This window comes from Aspergillus flavus, chromosome 3, assembly GCF_009017415.1.
Source record: "Aspergillus flavus chromosome 3, complete sequence".
Lineage (NCBI taxonomy): Eukaryota > Fungi > Ascomycota > Eurotiomycetes > Eurotiales > Aspergillaceae > Aspergillus > Aspergillus flavus.
In genome coordinates this window covers 3062787-3087133 of record NC_092407.1, presented here as the reverse complement: position 1 = coordinate 3087133, position 24347 = coordinate 3062787, and the positions used below count along the sequence as shown (strand labels likewise).

Here is a 24347-nt window from a genome sequence, read left to right as displayed (position 1 = left end):
GCTGCGAGGAACGAGGCTTTACAGCGACACGTCATAATCCATGCATAGATGCATACATAGTAGATTTGATACTACCAATTATGATCTAATCACTACTGTACTCTTTTTTTTACCCGACCATGAACCAGTCGCCTCGAAAATGCCCGAGACTCTACTAGCTGCTGGATTTAGGTATTAAATACACGGCGTTGGGCTGACTGATTATAAGCTCTCGTGCAAAGGCCCACAATCATGATTTGGCATTGAGAGTGATCGACATCTTCGCAACTTCCTGAGCTCGCACGCAAGAGATTGGCGCAGTGACTCTTCTTATTCGATGATCGATAGCGGTGTGTATCGAAAGAACCATGTTTCGAAGATAAATTCCTTTTGGATGCGGGAATCCAATTCCTTGAACTGCCGATCATGCCGTTTATCATGTACAATGGACATTCTCGACAGGAGTGGGTACAACACGCCTTTCTTGATCGCTTGGAACAGATTGCCGGATCGGTTCTTGCGTCATGGGATTCTTGCGACATCTGTAGCCGTGCAAATCTCGCTAAGATGAAAACAGGAGAGGAGGTATATAGTGGAACTGTCTTGTCTGAAAGGTCGTTTTAGTGGTGGAATGCCAGATTCTTCGGGAAACGCAGTATTGACTTATACTCTTGGCTCGTATAATGCAAGTTGATGTTCTTATCGTGGGAGCCGGGCCGGCAGGGTAAGTATTTCCTATACTGTTCGAAACTTGAGCTCATACTCGGACTGATCCCACTAAAATGAGTACCCCAGGCTGATGGCAGCCCTTTGGATGGCGCGTGCTGGTGTGCGGACCCTAGTGGTGGATCGAAATTCAGGTCCAACGGAAGCTGGACATGCAGATGGACTCGAAAGCCGGACGATTGAGATCCTGGACAGTTTTGACTTGGGTCACACCATTTGGAATGAATCAAATCATACCATTGATATCTGCCTATGGGTATTGTGGCCCCCCTCGCTGTGTTTACCATTAACATTGTGTCTTACTTGAGCCCCCAACACCAGTGCCAATCCTCCGACGGGTCGCTAGAAAGACAAAGTATTTCTGCAAATTCCACACCGGGATGGTCGCGATTTCAGGAGTCCACTTTGGGCCAATCTCGAATCGAGGCCATTCTGCTTGAGCAGGTGCTAGCGTCTAGCCATGTCGAAGTTCGAAGGAACACCGTGCCGACCTCGCTTTATATAGACCAGAACCTAGTGCAAAATCACGACCAACATTGCTTCCCGGTTCGGGTGGGGCTGATACCTGTTCCTGGCCCGGAGGCATCTAAGGCTGTAAATGGGGACATATCTATAGAGAGCGCTCGGGAGGTCATTGAGGCTAAATATCTGCTTGGTTGTGATGGCGCGCACAGCTGGGTTCGTAAGCAACTAGGGTTGAAACTCGAGGGTGCCTCCCGAGACGTGGACTGGGGAGTCCTGGATGTATTCCCGATTACTGACTTTCGTGAGTGATTCAATTTTCTTGTCCTAGTCCCTCTACCCTTGGAGTCATACTATCAAATTCAAAGTCTGGTAAATCATTAGATATATCTGGTGTTGCTGATACTCAAGGAACCAGCGGATATTCGTCGGAGAAGTATCATTAAATCCCAGTATGGAAACCTGATGATCATACCACGCGAGCGGAAACTGGTTCGAATGTATGTCCAGGTATCGTCTAGCCTGGCTGAAAAGTACAGAGCGAGCGATCGTGATCCGGACATGATCATGCAAGCTGTGACAAAGATCATGCAGCCATATCATTTTGACGCATCGCGAGTGGAATGGTCGACGATATATTCTGTCAGTGAGAAAGCCCCGATAGTGAAGAAGGAACACCGGACGGTTAACAAATTACCGGCTTGCAGGTTGGCCACAGGTACTGCAGAGAATTGTCTCGATATGACCGAGTCTTCCTTGCTGGCGACGCTGTTCACACCCATTCTCCCAAAGCGGGCCAAGGAATGAATGTCAGCATGCAAGACTCATACAACTTGGGCTGGAAGCTAGCATCCGTGATTCATGGAGTAGCGCCTCCCAGCCTGCTCCGGACCTACCACCAAGAGAGGCTGCCCATTGCCAAACGTTTGATAGAATTCGACAAACGGATCTGTCGCGGCATGTTAGAAGCTGAGAACACCTTTGATGAAGACCACCGAAAAGCGCTTGTGGAAGAAAATACTTTAATGTCGGGTCTAGGCATTACTTACGAGCCTAGTATGGTCATAGCCAAGCCAGTTGGGTTCAAGACGAATGGTGAGGTCAATGGGAAATCCTCATTATCAATACAGCCTGGCCAGTTTAAAACAATCAGACTTGGAGCTCGGATGCCCAGTGCATTGGTACTCAGTCACGCGGATTCTCAGCCTCATGAGCTCCAAAGAATATTCAAAAGCACAGGAGAATGGAATCTTGTCGTATTTGGTGGGAACATCGCCAACGAAGAACAATGGCAGCGAGTCGAAAACGTCGCTGCAACATTATCCTCCCCGAAGTCAGTCGTTCAAAGAATGAACGCCCGGAAACATCTTGATAGCGATAGAGTGACTGGGTCTCTCGCGATCTGTTTGGTGCACTCAGCGTCAAGCACAGAAGTCGATATTGGAAACCTACCAGACATTTTTCGTCCACCTGATGATGATACTGGGTTTGACTATGGCAAGGTATTTGTTGACAAGAAGTCTTATCACGTCGGGGGTGGCAAAGCATACAAGGAGTATGGGATTTCACCTTATGGCTGTCTTGTGCTTTTGAGACCTGATCAGCATGTTGCTTTCAAAGGCGATTTAGAGGACGTTGGTGAACTTGAAAACTTTCTAGATTCCATCCAGCTGGGAGATATCAGTTGATTATCTCTTGCCTTGGATTCTTGAAGCGTTCATATACATGTCTCTCGGCTAGCTTGTCTTTTTACAGTAGCAATGATAGATAGGTACTAGACTATATCTCACAAAAGAAGACTAGGAATACACGAGGAATCTTTTACTTTATTACTAGGATTAGGCCGGAATCTGGATGATGTGAAAAGGAACCAGAGATTCCGATAGTCGTGACATTATAGTCTGGAGTCCCTCAGTACACTATATCAATGCTGGATTTGTAGTACATTATACAGCACTGCTGGCGCGGGAAAATCATATATCACAGTTAATAAGTAAAAGAACAAACTAGGCTATATTTACCACATAATGACCAGCAAATCGTTCACGAAACCTTTTAGGAAAAGGCGATATATCTCCTCTATACGGCTCTGCTTTTCCCCAAGAGCTTGAATATGTTTCAACTCCAGTATCAAAGCTCTGACCACCCAATCTCACACGTTAGAATTGGACAACAATTGCACGCATCTTATAATAGCTGACTGAGTTCTAGACTCAATCCCAGACCCCGAAGAATAAAAGCAACAAAACAATCGTAACGATAACAACCACAACAGCTACCGTGCAGCAGACCCTCGATTTTTGAACACGCCCGTTCTCCTCAAAGCAGTTTCGGGATCTCTTCTGTCTGTGTGATTTCTCCAACGCGCCTGCTTCAATATCTCCGGAAGCATGTGTGCCATTGACAGCTTTCCAGTGTATCCCTTGCGCTTGTTGGTCGACCTCTAGGGTACAGTCTCGATCGCTGGTCTCGAGTGTACAGTCGCGGTCACTGACTTGTAACCCCTACTTTCATGATCGTGTTTCGTTTTGATAGAATCATTGGTGTTCGTAATTTATATAACAGGTGCAAGGACGGTGCTCTATCAAGGAGACCTGTGCCTATTGAAAGGAGCTTATAGATATCAATGGACGTATTGCTATCTACTTATGGTGAATATTTCGTAGGAAGATATGACTGTCTTGCGTCCATCAATGTATTGCGTTTTCAAAGTAGAATGCCTATTCTGAATACTCCAAATCCTGTCAAATAATGTCCCAAGTCACAACTCACTTGTTTCAGGTCGTTATTCTTCCCCGCAAATTTATAGATCATATTCCATCCCAAGGCGATTTGCTTTTTAAGTCACTTGATATGATATGTTTGAATGTACTCGAAGTCCGGGCGCACAAATGATTGAACAAATGAATGGGAGTCGATCGAAGTCTAAATTGTACGAGCTAAGGTTGTATACCTCATATTGGTGGTTTCGATGTCGATAGGGTTGAGCAGGCGGATTGGAACGGGCCGACCCAATCTATTAGATTGTGCTAGAATATCCGGTTGACTCCACAGCCATCTTACACTTCAGACATGACATGTCAATCAATAATTGACTGGAGCATGTGATATCGATTATGCTTGTACACAACATAAGGTTAGTTATTGGCCAAGTCAATTTTTAGATTTACGTTTAGTGATTCATGACCGAGACTCTTTACATCATCTCCTACGAGAAAAAGAAAGGTTCAGCGAAAACTTTAGAGACGAAAAGGAAATGAAAAAAAAGGGTTATCATATGTATTTCAAGATATAACATTCACAAGAATCAAAATTTCCTCATGGATCGATGACAGCCCTGCCACATCAATCAAGGACCGGTGAAGTGAAGCTCTCCGTTCCTGTTCTCGATCTTATCGCCCAACAACATTCCCTGTAAACCACGGTCGCCACCGTCGTTCGAGCGCATCACGGCGACCAGCTTGGGACCCCACTCAGTATCCTCCAAGCGGATATCCCTGGCGGATTGGGTGAAGTTCTTTCCGCCCCAGATGAACCAGCCTGTGCATCCTTTGTGTGAGCCATCTATGTATTGTGTGTATATCTAGGCACTGGGGAGGAGTATGGTGGATTACCATCAGTGTTGCCAATGTGATCATCCAAACGGATTGTCCGTTCAACCCAGTTGCCATGGAGATCTTTGACCTCCACGCGGAACAAGGTGACGCCGTTGTCGACTTTGATGCGCCAGTTGCGGGCAGTGTGGTGGAAGGAACCCATTTTGGAGGTTTGTTTAGGAGCGGTAGGTAGGAAGGATAGGAAGTAGAAGGTGGATGAGGTTGAAGCTGGGAAGCCAAGGTGGACGGTGTATTTATATCATGCCGCGTTCAGCTGGCCACCGCATTGCTGCCTTAAGGCCCCATTTTCCCTTAATTAAGTAGCGACTAACAACGCAGGGTGACATAGCAGGTGGACCGGTTGCGACGGCCATTGGAGAACGAGGGGTTTCCAGGTGGGGTTCGGAGGGGCTTAGTGAGGGGCATTTCGACTCTTTTATTTATAGCCACTGCTCCATCATTGAGTCGGTGAACCGCAGCAGCACAAATTCATGGGAGAGGCTAATTTATGAGCAATCTCATGCGGAGTAGCGAAGAATTATGAGCTGAGCTGTCGTGTGCTTTCCGAATTAGGCCAAAGGTAAACAATGGGCGCTTTTGGGGGAGCTGAAGATCGACACCGGGATCCTTGGGTCTCGAGGTGGGTCGCTCTCATTGATCGTGTAGTAGTAGTCTGCCGCAATCGCCTTTTGTGGAGTGCGCGGAACTATCTCGGTGATTCGAGAGACAACATGTCGGTGGGATTACCTATGAGAGTCAAGGAAGCCAGTACTCGTCTACACATCACCTCACGTGACTGGGTAGTATACGGATAGTCAGCGGTTACTTGATAGCTACATTCACACTTTCGTACCAGCTCAACTCGTTCGCACCATCTGCCTATTGAATATACGTACTCAATAGACCTGGACCTTGTACCTTCGAATGCTACTCACGAAGTGCACTTGTTGCATTATTCCTTTCGAACCTCAGGTCACCCACCGTTGTCGATCACCAGTGTATTCTAGTCATCGGGGTAGGTCGTATCTAACCAAGATAGCTAACTGGTCACAGAGTCATTGAAGGAAGCCCCGTGTGTAACACCTGGCCTCCGAGAAAAGCAAAAACATGACCAACGACGGACGTGATTACAGTCGGACCGACTTGAGCTGACAGCAAAGCACGATGAAGCTTACGAACAACTTCATCAAAGACAAATCTTCCTGGCATCATCATTACTGCACTTAGAGCTGATCTGCAGCCGATTCCCCTCATTTCTACGCCGCCAAATGTCAAAACGACGCCGTCCATCTGCCGAAGAATGCTATATTCAGAAAAGTAAATGTCCCCAAGTCACCAATCTTATCTGGGATACTAAACGACTTGCTTGAGCCAATCAGTCAATAATGGAAAAAGCTCCGCTGCAAATCTATTTCAGCGCACTTGTATTTGCACCATCGATAAGTCAAATTCGCAACCGTTTCAGTCACATGCCAATGCAGTGGATGGCAAAGCTACCTACTATTCGAAGTCATTGGAGCTCTTTGCAGCAAACAATCGAGTGCAATCCTGATTCGGTTCTCCGTATTGCTTCCTCACCTGATGGGAGTGTGCTTGCGTCAACATCAGGCCACAAAGTTCGTCTCTGGGACCCTTCAAGCGGACAGTGCTTAAATACACTTGAGGGTCAAGATCTGTTACAGACACTGGATAGTGAAGTAAATGACGTGATTTTCAGGATGCGTATAGGACCATCGCGTTTTCGCCTAATGGGAAAACCCTCGCGTCAACATCACGATCAAGCAGCAGGGTGTGGCCGTGGGATGTATTAACCGGGCAGTGTCTGCAAGTGCTCCATGGCCATACTCGTGCAGTCAATCAAGTGGCTTTTTCAAGCAATGGCGACATGCTTGCATCGTCATCGTATGACCAGACGGTCCGCCTGTGGGATCCATGCATTGGAAACTGCCTCCAGATTCTTATGGGACATACTGATTGTGTTCGCGCAGTCGTCTTTTCACCTGCTCCACGCTTTGCAAATATACTTGCGTCAGTATCAGATGATCGCAGCATACGGATTTGGGATTCAACAAAGGCAAAGTGCCTGCAGGATATCAAAACCTATGATGAGGAGATCCGTGTCCTCGCCTTCTCCTGCGATGGAGAGATTCTTGCATCAGCGTTTGGCGACAAAAGCAATAACGTAACGAACTTTCGCATAACAGAGGTACAGCTGTGGAACCCAATGACCGGACAAAACCTACACAGACTCCAAGGCCCTTCGGACAAGTTAACCGCAATTGCGTTCTCTCCTAATGGAAAGATACTCGCATCCGCGTCATGGGATGACTCCGTACGGCTATGGGATCCTTTGTATGGACACTGCTTGGCAATACTTTGGCATCCTGTTCCTTTCTATGATGTTGCGTTCGCGCCTGATGCTAAAACACTGGCACCATCAACAAGCCATGATGACAGTGTTTGGCTTTGGGACCCACTGACGAAACAATGCCTGCAGAAAATGGAAGGGCATAGTAGCTGGGTCCACTCGGTCGCTTTCTCACCTTCGAATTATAGTGAGAAGCTGCTCGCATCAGCAGCATTGGATGATAGAGTGGTACTTTGGAGCACGTCAGCTGAGCAAGGCCGGGTAGTAGCTCCAAACAAAAGTGATGATAGATTCCAAGCTTTCACGGTATCACGTGATGGGGGAAACTGTTATCATGGGTGAATAAGACAATACACCTTTGAAATCTATCTACGGGAGAGCAGCTGAGGACATTTGAATGTCATACAAGCCAGGTCTACTCAGTTGCTATGTTACCTGATGGAGAAAAAATGGTGTCGAATGATGAGAACACATTTTACCTCTGGGATTTATCCACTGGGCAGCGGCTATGGTCCTGTGGACATTAGACTATCATGGAAGTGGGATGCGCTGGACTCAGATTTCACCTTACGGAGGAAATATTGCATTAAAGGATCAGGATTATCAAGTACTAAATTGGAATCTGTCAAGTGGAGAGCTTTCCCAGAAAATTAGCGCCCCCAAAACCCACTGGTTACGTTTCTCACCAAACGGAGAGAAGATCGCATTAATAACTTATGATCACTATTCACTGATCTGGAAGTTATCGAACAGAGGGAGTTTACAGCCATTGACCGCCCATCAAAGCTGGATCAGAGTGGCGACTTTCTCACCTGATGGAGACAAGTTTGCATCACTATCCGATGATTCAATGCTCCGGATCGGTGATGTGTCGACTGGTCATTGCTTGCAGGCACTACAGGTGGTTATCTCTGATAAATACCATGGAGCTTACGCAATTACTTTCTGTCCGCAGGGTTTGTACGTGGCTTCGTCTTCTGGTGAAACAGCTCAGCTCTTGGATGTATGCACTGGGCATTGTCTTCAGACACTCAAGGGCCACAGTACCGCCATTTCTGTAATGGCTTTTTCCCGAAATGGCAGGTTACTGGTGTCTGCATCAGGTGCTCCCGTAGACGATTGGTTTTACTCGAGATCCGATCCATAGAACAACACTCTGCGACTTTGGAATCCTTTCAATGGACAGTGCATACACATCCTCGATGACACCCCTGGCATAACAAGCCTGTCATTCTCTAGCGATGACCAGTCCCTCAACACAAGCTTAAGTGCTCTTTATCTTGGGCCTGTTCGCAGGTCGGCCGAAGAGAGCGATGATATGAACCCGCAAACCCGAGAAATCTTCATTAAGAATTCATGGATCACATGGAATGGCCGGAACCATTTCTGGCTTCCCCCAGAGTACAGACCCAAGTACACAGCTGTCTATGGCAATATTGTTGCGATTATAATTGGTAACCATGAGATGACAGTGTTTAAATTTACTCTCCACTAATGGAATGAAACATCAGCCACAACTTTGTACCGATATTAGGTTCTTCGGTAAAGTAATCATAAGCACGCGAATCTAGTGCATCTATAAAGACTCTCTACCCAATACGTTTAGTTCGTAGATGTTTCTAGTAAAGGAGAAACCCCGAAAGACATTGTAGGAGAAGAGCGGCAGGCCAGTAGGTCAAGCAGAAAGGCAATAGACCACACAACGATGGTCAGTACCCAAAGCATTAGTCTATAAGAAACTCACATTCAAGAAGGTAAATTGCTTTGTTTCTAGCTGTACCTTCGTAACGCGAGATGTAATATGCAGTAAAACCACATGCATGCATACATATGCGGCAACTCTAGTCTAGCAGTCACACAGTAATGCACGAACCCCACCATCTCCAAATACCCAATTGCAAGAGCAACATAAAGAAGACCATCTCTGGACTTTGTGGCGTTGTGTGAGACCCCCTGAGGCACATTGTTGTTGCCTATCTCGGGGCCTCGCGTCAATTGCACCATCGCCAAAGCCCCATCTGTAGTCTGATACCGTGCTTTGCTCGTTGCACGAGGAAGTTTCCCCGCTCTTCTAGATGGTTCTGGATTGTTTCTTGAGCAACTTGAGTTTCGTCGGGTGTAATTTTGTCTGTGTTGTCTTGCTACAAGCAACCGAGATGCTAGGTCCAGCGATGTATTGATGTGTACTTTATGGTGTACCATTAACAAAGGCGCAAGAGCGACCAAGTGAATAGAGCCCTTTCCCATTAAATAGCAAGCAAGCGCTTGATTCTTTTTGGGAGGGTCTCACGTGATTGAATAGTCACTGTGTGTAAATGGAACATGTAGATAGGCTGGATCGTTGATGGGGTGGTGCAATACTGTTGATTAGTGTATTTGACTGTTCGGTGATGTCCTGGTGTAGGTACAAGTGGAGTAAGGGGTACATTGAGTAGATACGGTTGAGATGGAGACCGCTTGCCGACGCATGTTGCGTGGAAACAGAGTAGATGTTAAAATAGATGATGTGAGTGGTTATTATATGAAGTAGAGAGAGATAAGAGCTTCCATGGTTGACGTTCAGAGAATCCTCAATGTAGTGTTAGTACCTGTCGTCCTCAAGTTATGTCCTGAAGTGCAGAAGTCCTGAGGATTGACATTGTCCACTAGCAAGTCAGTTGATGTAGACTCTTCATATGATAGATTTTGTAGAGAATTTAAATCTGCATGGACAAATTATTCAGTCGAATAGTTAATTTTTCTACTTCCTTCTAGCTCAAATATGTAGCGGAACATCGGTTAAAGATTAAAACGATACCAACTGGCAGTTGAATGCAGATGCTGTTCTATCTTTGGAGTATACAATGACATGTTCTATCCTGGACAGTGTGACAGTGGATCACTGGACCAACCTATTCCCTTTACGGCATGGTAAGCTAAACCTCACCCCCGGATATCAAGGCAGATTTCTTTCCTGTACATGTACCCCGCACTGTCCCTGATACAAAGGGCAATGTTACATTTGATTGCTTCAATATCAGAAAATAGATAGGTCATTGCGGATATCATCCCCAGGTTTAAGCTTTGTGTTAGAGAATCTTTCCACCGAGCCCTGGATCGCCATGGCTGGGCCTGTACTAAATCATAATCTCGTAACCAGGTCGGTTACGACTGCAGACACGACCTGTCAACTATGCTTGACTCGCAGATCCATGTTCACAGAGGGAACAAGTCGAGGCAAGAAGGAAAATCAACGTTAGCCCCTGTTCAACACAAGCAAAGCCTCTCGGAGTGAGCTAGCGGCAATTGTGCGACAGAAGCAATGCATCGAATAAAGACAATAATAGACTAGTAACCAAGGCCGAATATATGTTGACTCCACAGCCGTTTTCGAATGCGTACCAAGTGGCCGGTACGAACTCGATGGTCGAGCATGTCCTACGAGCGGAGATTATCTCAAGACAAAAAGGAATAGACGCGGACGCACCGACGAATGGTAGAGGGTTATGTCCCCCCTACATTTCCGGGGCCGGGACGAAAAACTGCACCACGAGATCCCGGACACTGCATGTCATGGAAAGTCTAATAAACGAAGAGATGACACTACTTCGTTCTGGTCGACAGGATGCAGAAACGGTTGACGGCAGCAAATCGCCTTCCTTCCAGAGTCCGGGATCGAAGAATACTTTCCGTTCACTAACGCAAAGGACTCACCGGTTTGCAGCCACGGCCCGACACTGGGAATCCCCGCATGGTGACCACGTTTGGGAAAAGGATGATGCCCAAGACGCCGAGGCTTAGGTATATCCACCGCTCTCGTTACAACCACCAGACCAGGTCTCAACGTCGGCTGCCTCCGTCATGATGATTGGTGGCGGCTCCGACTAGCGGAATAGCCTAAATATCGGTTAGAGACGAGACCATGGTTGTGTTGTTTTTAGTAGAAGTGTATGACAAGAACGAGAAAGACTATTGAGAAAACTGCAGGGTTGACTAAGCGCTTTCCGGCTTAGCGGGAAACTGAGGCCAGAGAAATTTTAGGCGGCCTGCTACATGCCAAGACCCTTGGCAGTTTGCGACATGTCAGAGCAAACATTTCATTTCCCTTTCAAATGGTACTTGCGAAAAAAACAGAAAGAGAGAGGAAGGAGAGGCAAAGGTTGGAATGGCAACTCCAAGAATCCTCTGGATAGTTGGCGAAGGAGTGTCTGGAGCTGAAAGTCTTCGGGTCCCATGACTTTTCCAAGCCCTCGGTCCATTGTCTCACAAAGTGATGGTCAACAACGGGTGGACGCCACAACCCCTCTTAGTCTCTTTCACGCCGCGGCAATTCTTGGCCGGTCCTGTGTCTTGTCCACGACTTACCTCACTGCAACCGTAGCTGCAAGTAAAGTTGTAGTGGCGTCGGGCTCACCTCATTCTCTCGGATGGAGGAGCCGAATAATCAAGCATCTCTTGGACGCTGGGGTTACATTCGGTTGCGGGCTCATTTGCCTCGAGTCGGACAAGGTTTCAGTTGTTTCTTTGTCTGTGGATGAGTTGTTTCCAGAACATCATCAATCCTGAGTCTATTCTGGCGATGTTCCTCAGGGGGGTGAAATGAGAACATCTCTTTGCCGCCGATCCTCCAGATGGATGCCGACAGGTTTCCCCAGGACAACATTGTCCAGTCAGCTAGTCTAATGAGATATCCACCCCCATATCCCTCACGAGAGCACTCTTCCTATCCGGGTTAGTCAACGGGCTTGAACCCCAGGTTGTCTACACACGTGGTAGGCTGAAATTTCCGACCCCCGTCCGTGGCCAACCAATGAATGAGGACACCAACCAGGAACGGTCATAGGGCCGGACATCTCCTTCAATGACTGGAGCCATCCAAAGCCGACTGACTCTTCGGTAATGAGACCCGACCTTCTGTTTGGTCAGATTCCAAGTTGTTTCTGCCAAATCCAGCGACATAGCCGACGGATTTAACTCAGACTTTTAGGACGCATGGGCCGATGTCAGCTTCAAGGATCTGGACCTTGTCTTTTTGTCCCGCTACTAAGATTCTAACCCACTCTGGGGTTGGACAACAGACTTCTATACCAACGTAGCAGTACTGCAATGCACGAGCCCATAGTCCTTCCAATGTCACCTAAATCGGTCTGACCCTTCCCCTGATTGGCTCCCACCGCAGTCATTTTCTTAAGGATCTAAGATTAGCCAACCTCAATCCGGTAAGGTTGTAAACATGGTGTTTCCCTCTTGCCCTCTTCTGCGGCAAAACCTGGTTAGCTCCATGGCCCATGGAACATCGTCCCATCGCGTCGGAAAAAGACAAGGGGAAAAAAAAATCAAATCAAACAAAAAATGCAAGTGAGGTTGAAAATTTCTGGGGCCGAGTGAGACACAGTCTTTCCCCGTGGGTGAATTTCCCCGGGTCCGGCTTTATGCCGATTTGCAACTTTTGTAACACCGCCAGAGTTATAAAAGCACATCCATTCCCCTGCTTCGCTTCGGTTCATTTCTCCCGTTCGCCGTGTTCTCATTCACCCTCCTGTTCTTCCTTGTCGATCGCTGGACAGAGCATCTCTTTTCTCCTTTTCTCTTTCCCACACCCGTATATACCTACGAGCCCTGTGCTAGGTTGACGCAGCAGCTCTATCACCATGGGTGACGCTGTAGCTCCAAACGCCCTCGCCGATACCACGCGAGTGGAGGCACCCGTCACCTTCAAGACGTATATGATGTGTGCCTTTGCAGCCTTTGGTGGTATCTTCTTCGGTTATGATTCCGGTTATATCAACGGTGTCATGGGCATGAGTTATTTCATCCAAGAATTTGAAGGCTTGGTCAGTCTTGTTTCCCTCACCTAGTAATCCTTGAGGCTCGGACAAGTAGCTAATCCCGATCTAACTATAGGATCCTGCCACCACCGACTCGGATCATTTCGTTGTCTCATCGTGGAAGAAATCCTTGATCACATCCATCTTGTCGGCAGGTACATTCTTCGGTGCTTTGATTGCTGGTGATCTTGCGGACTGGTTTGGACGTCGCATCACCATCGTCTCCGGTTGTGCTATCTTCATCGTTGGTGTCGTTTTGCAGACCGCATCAACCACCGTAGCTCTTCTCGTAGTGGGACGTTTGATTGCGGGATTCGGTGTCGGTTTTGTATCGGCCATCATTATCCTGTACATGTCAGAGATTGCTCCTCGCAAGGTCCGCGGTGCCATTGTGTCGGGTTACCAGTTCTGTATCACCATTGGTCTGATGCTGGCTTCTTGTGTCGACTATGCCACTCAGAATCGCACTGACTCCGGTTCCTATCGCATTCCAATTGGCATTCAGATTGCTTGGGCCCTCATCCTCGGTGGGGGGTTGCTCATGCTACCTGAATCGCCCCGTTATTTCGTCAGAAAGGGCCAGCTCGACAAGGCGTCCCATGTCCTCGCTCGTGTCCGTGGCCAGCCCGAGGATTCGGAGTATATCAAGCAGGAGCTAGCAGAGATCGTTGCCAACAACGAATACGAGATGCAAGCGATGCCCCAGGGTGGCTACTTCACCACCTGGCTGAACTGCTTCCGTGGAAGTCTGTTCCACCCCAACAGCAACCTCCGCCGTACCGTCCTAGGTACTTCTCTTCAGATGATGCAGCAGTAAGTTGATCCCATCCAACACGGTCCGGAGCGTCCTATGATGTCTGGCCTACCGCAGTACAAATCTAACAAGCTCCCTTCTAGATGGACCGGTGTCAACTTCGTGTTCTACTTCGGTACCACGTTCTTCACCTCCGTATGTGTCACCGAGCCACAGTAAAAGAGGCTTATGTTTGCTGACTGGAGACAGCTCGGAACAATTTCGAATCCCTTCCTGATTAGCATGATCACCACCATCGTCAATGTTTGCTCGACTCCCGTCTCATTCTACACCATGGAGAAGGTCGGACGTCGTCCCCTGCTGTTGTGGGGTGCTCTGGGCATGGTTATCTGCCAGTTTATTGTCGCCATTACCGGTACCGTCGTCGGTGACAAGGGCGGCAACAACGCTGCGGTCAGCGCGGAGATCTCTTTCATCTGCATTTACATCTTCTTCTTCGCCAGCACCTGGGGTCCTGGCGCCTGGGTTGTCATCGGCGAGATCTTCCCTCTGCCCATTCGTTCGCGCGGTGTGGCTCTGTCCACTGCGTCTAACTGGCTTTGGAACTGCGTAAGTAACAGGCTCGTGTGTGTAGCATAAGTGATGGGTTTCACTAACAATCGCGATAGATCATCGCCGTCATCACTCCATACATGGTTGACCAGGACAAGGGCGATCTCAAGTCCAAGGTGTTCTTCATCTGGGGATCCCTCTGCGCCTGCGCCTTCCTCTACACCTACTTCCTCATCCCCGAGACCAAGGGACTCACCCTCGAGCAGGTCGACAAGATGATGGAGGAGACCACGCCACGGACCTCTGCCAAGTGGAAGCCTCACACCACCTTCGCCGCCGACATGGGACTCACCGAGAAGGACATCACCGACAAAGTCCACGTCGCCCACCGGGAAGTCTAATCCACCCGTATGGGCACGGTCGGCGGGGACTCGTTTGGGGTTCGGGAGGGTGTTCTGCAAATTACTTTTCCTTTCTTTTCTTTAATTGACTGGTTATCAGCTATGAAACTCATACCCATGATTGTTACGCGTCATGTCGTTTTAATGCCGAGGCAGAACTGAGAAGATGACAGAGAGAGTTGTACCATTAATCGATACTCACTTCTTCGACTACATTGCGTGCTTTTGATTCATTGTATGTTGTAGACGGCAGCATTCGGCGCTTGGGAATGAAGGTTTAGAGAGAAATTCGTTTATCTTCCCTGGAGATTCCGTCTACTGGGCCCCACTATGACTACTGTAGGTACTAGTAGGAGTAACTTTCAACCGGCAAATCTGGATGGATCCACGGGTGGGTTTTTGCGACGCAGGGGGCTCCAGTACATTCCGATACCGTATATATTACCGGAACGGTTGATTGATCGAGAGGTTATCAATCACTTGCGAAACAGGTACTTACGTATGTCGAGTTGACACCGGTGAACAGTCTAGAAGTAGTACATTTCTTTGGTAATTATACCCTCTATCTGAAATAGGTATTTGACGGATTTGTGGGTATCATAATTGAGTGGTAAGGGGCATTCTGTACATAGCGGTAGAGTTTCGATCAGATATGCGATACCTCGGGAGTGAAAACCTTAGTTAAGTAATAAATCTTGTCTCGGCCTTATCAGAAAATTCCATATTGCTCAGTCAAGAATGGGAAGACGTCGTCTACGAGGCTGGGTATACCTCTGTAAAGTGCCTCGGTATCGACTCTAAGTTCATATGCCTAAATTATATACAGAATACGGAGTACATTCTTGTGATTTTCGTTTGATTTTCCTTGTTTTCCCTTACCCCGTTGTATATCCACCTATGTCCAGATACAATACCAGAATGTAGCTGCCTATTTTAAATGTAGAAGACCTCTGGAGTCTGAGCATCCGTACTCCGTAGATGATCCATCTAGATTAAAGAAGAACCAGTCCACGAATCAATATCCTGCCAAGATATCCAGGACTTGCCAAGCGATCGATCGACAAGAATCCGGAGTAAGAGTTTTCCGTCTCTGAGCTCCGATTAGTCATCCATCCATGGGGTTGACTTGAATCGTGATTCGCCATTTCATTCCTCTTCCATAAATCACATTCCGGATATGGTAATCAATCTGATGCTTAATTGGCATTTTCAAAGTCAATTTGCACTATTAAGGCGACATAGTCAACATAATCTCCTGTTAGAGATCGACATACGCGTCGGCAGTCGAAAGGTACCAATTACCGTTTCCGCCGATGCGGAAGAGCTCCGCTGTGCCAAGACATCTTGTGCCTGATGCTAAAGATGCACGCACACAGACCAGACTCCTCTTGTGGCACAGCAAGTGAGTATACGCAATACATAAAAAAAATTAAGGATCGACTGGCTTCGCTACCATGCCCGAGGTATACCCACCAATCAACCTAGGGCCATTAATCACTCCAGCAGTGCCAAGCCACCGAGTGTTTGTGTTGAGTGAGCTTGATCCACGGATATTTTAGCATGCACACGATGCATAACATTGGGATTACGCCACGGCGGAGTCTTTCTTATGCCTTGTAACTACTCTATTCTCCCCACTCGCCACGTCCGTGCCCGTTTTAGTCGGGTCATCTATCGTTGCTGAACAATGGGCGAGGACCTTGCCTCGTCAGCCAACGTCGATCATACCCCATTTCTGTCTGGGCTGAAGATGCCCTAAAACAAGCTATGTCGGTTCGACGGTAGTCTATTGCATTCAACCGGCACTAGCACGGTATTTTCGGGATGCTCTCCTGCCCGGGCTGGGGTTGCTGAACAATGCTCCTCGCCCCATTCGACGGTCTAGACAGGGTGCACTATAGGAATTGCGTCAGCTAGTAGCCGCGGCGCTCCTTGTGTTTGATATGGATTCTACCAAGGTGAACGGGGTATAAAGCCAGCATTGCGCTCGAGAGTTTCTGGAGGATCATCAAAACAATTCTCTTCTCTCATTCTCTTCACCACCACTTGTGTAATTATACCAATCCTTAATCATGGTTCAACTCGCTTCCACCCTCGTCGCTGGTCTGGCTGGTCTTGCCAGCGTCGTCTCTGCCCACCCGGGTCACGACGTCAAGGCTGAGGCTGCCGAGCGCGCCGCTTTCCTGAAGAACGCTCCTCTCCGCTCTCGCAGCCTGGACCAGTGCGCTACCAAGCTGCGTGCCCGCGGCCAGGAGCAGCGCAACATCGCCCGTCGTGAACATGCCGTCAAGAACCTGCGCCGCAGCATGGGCCTGGAGTCCCGTATGCCCTACCCTACCCACTTCCTTCCAACTTCCATGCATGACACCACATACTGACTGTTCTGGATCAGGCTCCCACTTCCTCAAGGCCAGAGACCTCGACACCGCCCTCAACACCACCCACCACTCCACCCAGAATGTCAACCTCGAAACCGACCCCAACGTCCTCTTCGCCTCCGAGGCCACCTGTATCCTCGCTCCGGACGTCACCCAGGGACCCTACTGTACGTTGCCATCTACATCCTCGGTCAACCCTATCTAACATAAGCAGACGTCTCCGGCGAGCTGATCCGCAACGACATCAAGGAGGACCAGGAGGGTGTCCCCCTCTACCTGGACATCCAGCTCATCGACACCAACACCTGCGAGCCCGTTCCCCAGGTCTACCTTGACTTCTGGCACTGCAACGCCACCGTAAGCACTCTCTAGCTACCACTACTCCAAGAAAGCCCCACCACTGACAAAGAAAAACAAAGGGTGTCTACTCGGGTGTCGTCGCCAACGGAAACGGCAACAGCGATGACGAGACCAACCTCGACTCGACCTTCCTCCGCGGTCTCCAAAAGACCAACAAGGACGGTATCGTCCAGTTCCAGACTATCTTCCCCGGCCACTATACCGGCCGTGCTACCCACATCCACGGTAAGTCTTTCCCCACTTCTACTATCATATAAGCAAGATACTGATGAAAAGGGGGAAATAGTGCTCACCCACCCGGCCAACGAAACCTCCGTGCTGCCCAACGGAACCATCACCGGCCTGTACGACTCCAAGACCTCCCACGTGGGCCAGATCTTCTTCGACCAGGACCTCATCTCCGTCGTCGAAGAAACCTCCCCTTACTCCACCAACACCCAGGAACTGACCACCAATGCTGTGGACTCCATCCTCGCCGAGGAGGCCGAAAACATCGACCCCTTCGTTGAGTACGTTTTCCTCGGTGACGATGTCTCTGAGGGTATCTTTGGTTGGATCTCTGTTGGTATTGATGCCACTGAGGATACCTCTGTTAGCGCTGCTGCGTTCTACACCGAGGAGGGTGGTGTTGAGAACGAGAACTCTGGCATGGGTATGGGCGGTGGTGCTCCCCCCAGTGGCTCTGGAGTTCCTTCCGGTGCTGCGCCTTCCGGTGCTGCGCCTTCCGCTAGCGCCTCTGCTTAGAGGGGATTTGTAAGATATGAGCGATTGGCTCGTTTGGTTCAATCGCTATGATATTTTTCTCTTCTATGTTCTGGATATTTCGGCCTTTTCTGGATCGAGATATTTAGTATTTGCTTCTCTAGTATAATTTTGACACAATCAATATGATACTTCTCGTCAATTAGGTTTCTGCCTTTCTAATAACCGTCATGTTATTTTCATCCCGGACAATCCGCAATACATGATATAATCTATAGTCATTTGCACTTGGAATCGCAGGGCTAGACCTCTTCTGGAGTCCTGGGGAGTGCCCAGAATACCGTCGTGCGGCGAGTAAAGGTGGTTGGGAACATCTGTTAATGTCGCTTGTAGTACGAAATAGGGGGAAACAAATGTATGAAAGCGATCACTTGATAATAGTGCTGGATATTGTGAGCAGCGCCAATAATACATTTCCAGGGGTTAAGCTTGAGACAATTGACGGGCTTGTATAGAAGCAGACTTGTAAATATTAAGTCACATGGGCACCAGGTGCTTTAGTCAAACCAAGCAAACCGGATTATATCTAGGTAGGGAGCTTTTCCGGTTGGATATGAGCTAATATCAGACTCCTCAGAGATAAGCGAAGAATTTTAAATACTAATAATAATATTTTAAATGCGTGTCGTATATATTATGCATTACTTACATAAATACTAAGATTAACCCGCAGCATAGGTACTCATCTTCCTCATTCTCTCCCCGTACTTCCACAAGAAAATCGGTGCTGGGATACCAATGACGATCGATATGAAAGCCAACAAACTATTCCCCCACCCATAATGCAACGCCTGATACATATACGGCGCGAAAAGTGGAAACCCAAATCCTGCAATAGAACGTAAGAACGAACCAGCAGCCATCGCACTAGCCGCGAACCGCGTGTAGGCATCCACGATATAGGTCTGGATACACTGCATGGCAACTATGTTTCCCATAGCCAGGAGCATAGCACCGATATTCGGGGCAATCCAGTGGCAGTGGGTTTGTGCGGTCCAGCCGTAGATGAAAAGGCCGACAGGGTTGAGGATAGCGGCAATAGCTAGTAGCGGGGTGCGGAATTCTGGCCTTCCTGTACCACTGTTGCGGGCTTTGAGACGGCGATAGACGAGGTCATTGAGTCGTGCACAGATCTGGGAGCCCAGGCAATACCCTATGCCAAGGGATATGTAATTCAGACCCCCAATGCCTGTGGACTCATTGTAATATTCCGGGCTGGTCCATAGAGCCGGAAATGTCGATGACATCAAATATAAGATACCATATACGTAGGCCATGTATATCGCAAGTGCTTGGACGATGGGCTGTGTTGCGAGAAGGCGGAACGGACGAACAAGCGCTGTGCTAAGAACCTCAGGTAAAGTCTTATTCTGTCGCTCAGCTTCGGTCTCGTAGGAGGTGTCTCCTGTGTCTCTGCGGAGCTTTTTCGCTCGTGTCCTGAGGATCTTAGGGGCATATGTCTCGCGCAAGAAGAAAAGACCCATGACTTGGATGACCCCATCAGCAATGGACGTGGCGTAGAATACCCATCTCCATGTCGTCCTTTCAGCGATGAAGCCACCGGCAATCGGACCAACAGCTGGGCCAAGCAGAGGTGCTAAGCTATAGATAGCAATACTTTTACCGCGTTCCTCCGGTAGAAAGCAATCTGAGAGGACACCACCGCCTATCTAAACGTTGTTAGGTCGTGAATTCATGCATACGCATGATCTGAAGCACTCACCGCTAAAGGAGCACTGCCACCTAGTCCAGCCAAAAAGCGAAAGACAATCATCTGTGCCGCGGTTCGGGATACACCACAGGCGATGTTGAATATAAGGAAAAATAGATTCGCAAGCTGTAAGACAATGACTCTGCCGTAGATCTCCGATAGCGGCCCAAGGAATAGCGGGCCAAATGCATAAGCCAGGACGAAAACGGACAGCATGAGTTGGGAAGTCACTTCATCTTCAATATGAAAGTCGGTTTTCATGGTTTGTAATGCGGGTGCCACCATAGATGACATCACCGGGGAGATGAACGTAAAACAGGACACAATCAAAACAGCTCCCCATTTCTTCTTCGTTGGCCAATTTTTGGGGTTGTCAGGGTCGTCAGGGCCAGTCCATGTAACCTACATTGTCAGTATCTGACTATAATGATAGGATGAGCTCGTAGAGACTCACTAGTTTGGAGTCCCGCTGTGGACTGTTCGACTTCTCTAGGCTAGATGTAGGCTGAGCACCCTTTTCCAAGTCAACCCCCCGCTCATTTGGATCCGTCACAGATTCAAGACCAAGCTCGATTCCATTCTTTTCGTTTTGAGATTTCACGTCCTCGGGGACCGCTGCACCATGCTCAGTTGTATTACTACTGTGGAGTACAGATTGATTATCAGGTATGGTTCTTGAGCTGGATCTCCCCGTCGAGCGTGCAGTACCTGGACGGCGCGGTTCTGTATTTGATACATGCGACTCAGAGTTGAGAGTAGAGGATGTCGAAGACCGTGATCTGGTAGGTTCAGTACCTAGCGCCCTATGACTACCAGCCATAGCCAGTATTGTATCCAGGACAGCCAGCTGGAAGTTTTTGATTCACAATAAAATAAAACGGAAGAACTGAAACACGAGACGGGAACCACACGATATATCATTTTGACCCCCCTGCCAGTCAACCACCAATAGGAGCATCTAACGAAGCGTTGTACAGCATAACCCTAGGATAATCCATCATAGTGACGGATTTTGCAGCGTAAACGCCGACAGTGGAGCGTCTCTGTTAGATTTTGCAATTCTGAGAGTCATGATTGGGCTAGGAGGAAAGCTTGACACTGAACATTTATGGAATGCTTCTGGACGGCACCCCGACTCCCGACGACAATTGTGGAGCAGCGCGGCTTGGCCCGTCCATTGCAGTTGAGGAGAGTCCAAGTTATCCAACTTCTTTTATCTAGAATCGGATCTTCGGCATCTTGATGGCACGTGACGTGTCGGTGGCCTGCGTTGAGCCAATCATGTTCACTCCGAATCCCGACTCCCGATATCCAGGAAGCCCTGGTTTCAACAAGTTTTGAACAGTATGGGTTCCCTTTTAAAATCCTGTCATGCCGGGGAGGTAAGCGAATCAGCTCATTATCATCATCTGCAAGTTCATGGGTCTGGTGACGATCTCCGTGACTCATCACGCATTGAACACGACAGTCTCAAAGGCCCAGAGCATGGTCTCCGTGAACTGACCGCCGTTAGTTGACAGTTGGATGGACCCTGTTCCATAAAACCTCAGTTAAGATGAAGGTGCGGGTCTGTCTTAGGCTGAGCTGTCATGCCTTGCCGTTCTTAGCGACTTCCTGCAGGTTCCAAGTTTTCTTATCTTGTCAATTAGTCACCGCCACGTAGACATACTGATCAAAGACAGGATAGGCAGGGAAGGCAGTTATTAGCGGTGGACTGTTCTGTTCTCATCCAAATTGTCTGTATTCTAGTCGCAATGGTAAGCTTGTAGTACATCGCACTCCATATCTAGATCTTTCTCAAGCATCCTGCTAAATATCTCTCAATCCGGCTTACATCGTCTAACGCTGCAATCGTTCCGACATATCCATCAGGCCGAATCACGGCCAAGGCTCCCTGGGCTGGGTCCACGCCGTAGACCGCATAAATGTCATCAATTTCATAGCCGCTGTGAAAGCGCATCTCGGAGTGCTGCTTAAGCTCCTGAGGCACATCGCGCCATGTGAAGGTCTTGTCAAGACGAGGGTGAACAACCACCTGCTCAAGAGTGGAGGCTGGGAAGTGTGGGAGAACAGAGGTTCCCAGGGTAGTCAATGACTTAGCAGAGGTTCCCTGGGGATCTAGCAAGTCTGATGAGGTAAGGCAAAGAATACGAAACCGTCCGGTTGAGAGGAAATCTGCGCGCATGGTTAGACTTCTTGATCATACTTGGTTGATGGCTAAGCAAGCCAAATTTGAATTTTTGTAAGCTGTTAACGTACCATCTTGCAGATGGCGCCGGTTCCCATCGGCATGTCTTTTAAGCCGTACATCCAATAGTCTTCTTCCTGGACGTAGAATTCCAGAGAGGTAGTCTGTGCCAGTGACCGGACTCTTGATACCTTGTCCTAGCTTCTTCTCCACGGTCAAGTTTTCTGGGTATTCGATGCCACATCCACTGGTAAAACCATTTCCAGTGCTGAAGACCTCAAGGAATTGGTCGTGGGTTAGACCTTCCACGCCATCCTCTCCAGACCCTATCTTGCCTGAGAACATGGACGAAAACGCACGGTCGAATTCAATGAGTTCCTGCGCAATGGTGTGGCGTTCGACATGATACGTGTCCAAAAGTGAATCAGGTTTTCCAGGGTATGCAGAATCTGGGGTGAGGCCATTGATGGAATGGGCTAGTTTCCACGCCAAGTTGTATGAGTCCATCATGGAAACGTTCATTCCTTGTCCAGCCTGTGTGAAAGCATATTAGCAATGTAAATAGATAAAGCATAACTATTGTCACGTACCTTAGGACTGTGAGTATGGCACGCTATCAATTTGAAAATAAATTTGTCAGCCAGGAGGACTTCAAAGATCATGGGTATCCTTGTGCCTTACCGTCCCCTACAATGAACACCCGGTTAACTCCCTTGGAGTCCTTGACTGTAAAGTTATCCGATACGCGCTGGCCGATCTGGTACGCGGCCCACCAGTCTACGGCCCCATTCTCTTTCGGTCGAATATAGAATGGCTTGAACGCATCCTCTGCATATTGGAAAATGCTTTCTAACGTAACCTTGCTTCTCCGAGCCCGAGCATCAGCCTTTGGAGTGGTGGTCCCATTGACAGGAACCTGGTCCTGGTCCGGCATAGCTTCCTCCGGCACCTGGACATAAAGACGAGTCAAATAGTCACCAGTAGCAATGCGCTCACGCGGGATGACCATCACTGAGCCCGCTGGTGAATGAATGGCACACCGTCTCCTGATGTCCGGGAAATCCGTATCCACGACCAAATCAACCACACCCCAGATGTGGTCTAATGACTCACCCACCAGTTGCAACCCCATGCAACGGCGAACCATTGAATGCGCTCCATCAGCACCAACCAGGTGCTTCGCGCGCACGGTTCTGCGCTGTCCATCCGTTTCTAGATCAGCAATAACAGGGAATTCAGGATCTCCAGCTTCATCGATCCTGGCATCAAGAAGTTTAGTATTACGCTGGACACCACGCTTCGAATACCGCAGTAGATCCGTCTCTAGGATCCGTTCAATTCGACCTTGGTGAATAGTTACTTCATGCTGGTACCGCGCCGGAACAGCGACGTCGGGGACTATCGATGTTCTTTCGATTATCTCTTCTTTGTTCGCGGAAGGGTTCCAGAATGCAACCTCTTCCATGTGGCATCCGTCATTAAGAATCTCGTCTGCGACTCCGAGGGACTTCAACACTTCCAGCGTGCGAGGTTGTAGACCGTCGGCTTGGCCTGATTTGAGAGTTCCGGGCTTCGCATCAACACAGAGCAACGAGTCGTCGCTGAGTCCGTATCGTGCCAGGAGCAAGTCCAGCATGAGTCCCGCTGGACCAGCGCCAACAATGACCACTTCATATTTTTCTGCTTGGTCGTCACGAGTGAATGGTGACGAGAGGCGGGGCAATGGAGGGGCAAACGAGGGAAGCACACGCAGTTCTCGCGACGCCGCAGAGTATTCGGTGAATACAGGCATGAGGGAGGATCAATTGGGACGTTCGTTTGATTCGAATTGTGACCAATTAAGGAATTGATGGATGTATGAAAACGAGCGCAGAGACTCGAAATATATCCATTTATCTCAGGCTGGAATGGTGGTAGAAATATAGTGTAAAGGTCTCGAGATAGCCCAAATGGGAAATCTTCCCCAATGCCCGTTCGTGAGTGGGGCTTAGGATGCGTGGGATGCGTTGCTTTCGATTATTGAGAAGTGCAGTCAACCCCAGCCTCATGATTGGCTTTGGCCCCAGACTTTCCCCAGTCTTCGGCGGGGACATTACTGCTGACTGTTGATTACTTGAACATCACCAATTCCCCTGATCGTCATTTCGTGTGTAGTCAAGGATTCTTGGAGCATAGTGTAATCATAGCATAATGGAATCTCTAATTCCACTACAGCACCATTGCCTTGCCGCAGGAAACATTAGACCAAAGAAAAGGATGCGTGGGTGTACATTAGCCGCATACCAGGCGAGGGACGCTACCTA

General features: G+C 48.5%; 7 protein-coding genes across 7 annotated transcripts; 5 read left to right on the top strand and 2 right to left on the bottom strand.

Moving 5' to 3' along the window:
• Window positions 1-662: 662 nt before the first annotated feature.
• Window positions 663-2855, top strand: F9C07_7066 (putative monooxygenase; the record flags this gene model as incomplete). Its single annotated transcript, XM_071511571.1, has 5 exons — window positions 663-703; window positions 775-961; window positions 1027-1471; window positions 1586-1851; window positions 1875-2855. 5 exons carry the CDS (start codon window positions 663-665, stop codon window positions 2853-2855), a joined length of 1920 nt encoding a protein of 639 aa, XP_071365119.1.
• Window positions 2856-4426: 1571 nt separating this feature from the next.
• On the bottom strand, window positions 4427-5033 carry F9C07_2282192 (Cyanovirin-N). Its single transcript, XM_041291044.2, has 2 exons — window positions 4782-5033; window positions 4427-4707 (listed from the first exon to the last, which is right to left on the bottom strand). The coding sequence occupies exons 1-2, from the start codon at window positions 4924-4926 to the stop codon at window positions 4517-4519; spliced, it is 336 nt and encodes a 111-aa protein (XP_041144814.1). The 5' UTR covers window positions 4927-5033; the 3' UTR covers window positions 4427-4516.
• A 1115-nt stretch (window positions 5034-6148) lies between these two features.
• F9C07_2201953 (WD40-repeat-containing domain protein) lies at window positions 6149-7473 on the top strand (the record flags this gene model as incomplete). Its single annotated transcript, XM_041285391.2, has 2 exons — window positions 6149-6438; window positions 6492-7473. 2 exons carry the CDS (start codon window positions 6149-6151, stop codon window positions 7471-7473), a joined length of 1272 nt encoding a protein of 423 aa, XP_041144813.2.
• A 659-nt stretch (window positions 7474-8132) lies between these two features.
• F9C07_7063 (uncharacterized protein) lies at window positions 8133-8626 on the top strand (the record flags this gene model as incomplete). The annotated part of the gene is made up of 2 exons (XM_071511570.1): window positions 8133-8188; window positions 8371-8626. 2 exons carry the CDS (start codon window positions 8133-8135, stop codon window positions 8624-8626), a joined length of 312 nt encoding a protein of 103 aa, XP_071365118.1.
• A 4135-nt stretch (window positions 8627-12761) lies between these two features.
• F9C07_7062 (putative MFS monosaccharide transporter) lies at window positions 12762-14816 on the top strand (the record flags this gene model as incomplete). Its single annotated transcript, XM_071511569.1, has 5 exons — window positions 12762-12953; window positions 13015-13751; window positions 13836-13887; window positions 13942-14301; window positions 14361-14816. 5 exons carry the CDS (start codon window positions 12762-12764, stop codon window positions 14643-14645), a joined length of 1626 nt encoding a protein of 541 aa, XP_071365117.1. The 3' UTR covers window positions 14646-14816.
• A 1901-nt stretch (window positions 14817-16717) lies between these two features.
• F9C07_7061 (protocatechuate 3,4-dioxygenase beta subunit) lies at window positions 16718-18127 on the top strand (the record flags this gene model as incomplete). Its single annotated transcript, XM_041291054.1, has 5 exons — window positions 16718-16967; window positions 17038-17190; window positions 17238-17380; window positions 17443-17608; window positions 17670-18127. The coding sequence occupies 5 exons, from the start codon at window positions 16718-16720 to the stop codon at window positions 18125-18127; spliced, it is 1170 nt and encodes a 389-aa protein (XP_041144811.1).
• A 608-nt stretch (window positions 18128-18735) lies between these two features.
• F9C07_2282187 (FAD binding domain-containing protein) lies at window positions 18736-24347 on the bottom strand. Its single transcript, XM_071510547.1, has 7 exons — window positions 22726-24347; window positions 22635-22657; window positions 22222-22578; window positions 22116-22181; window positions 21691-21966; window positions 19869-20258; window positions 18736-19815 (listed from the first exon to the last, which is right to left on the bottom strand). The coding sequence occupies exons 1-7, from the start codon at window positions 23834-23836 to the stop codon at window positions 18808-18810; spliced, it is 3231 nt and encodes a 1076-aa protein (XP_071365116.1). The 5' UTR covers window positions 23837-24347; the 3' UTR covers window positions 18736-18807.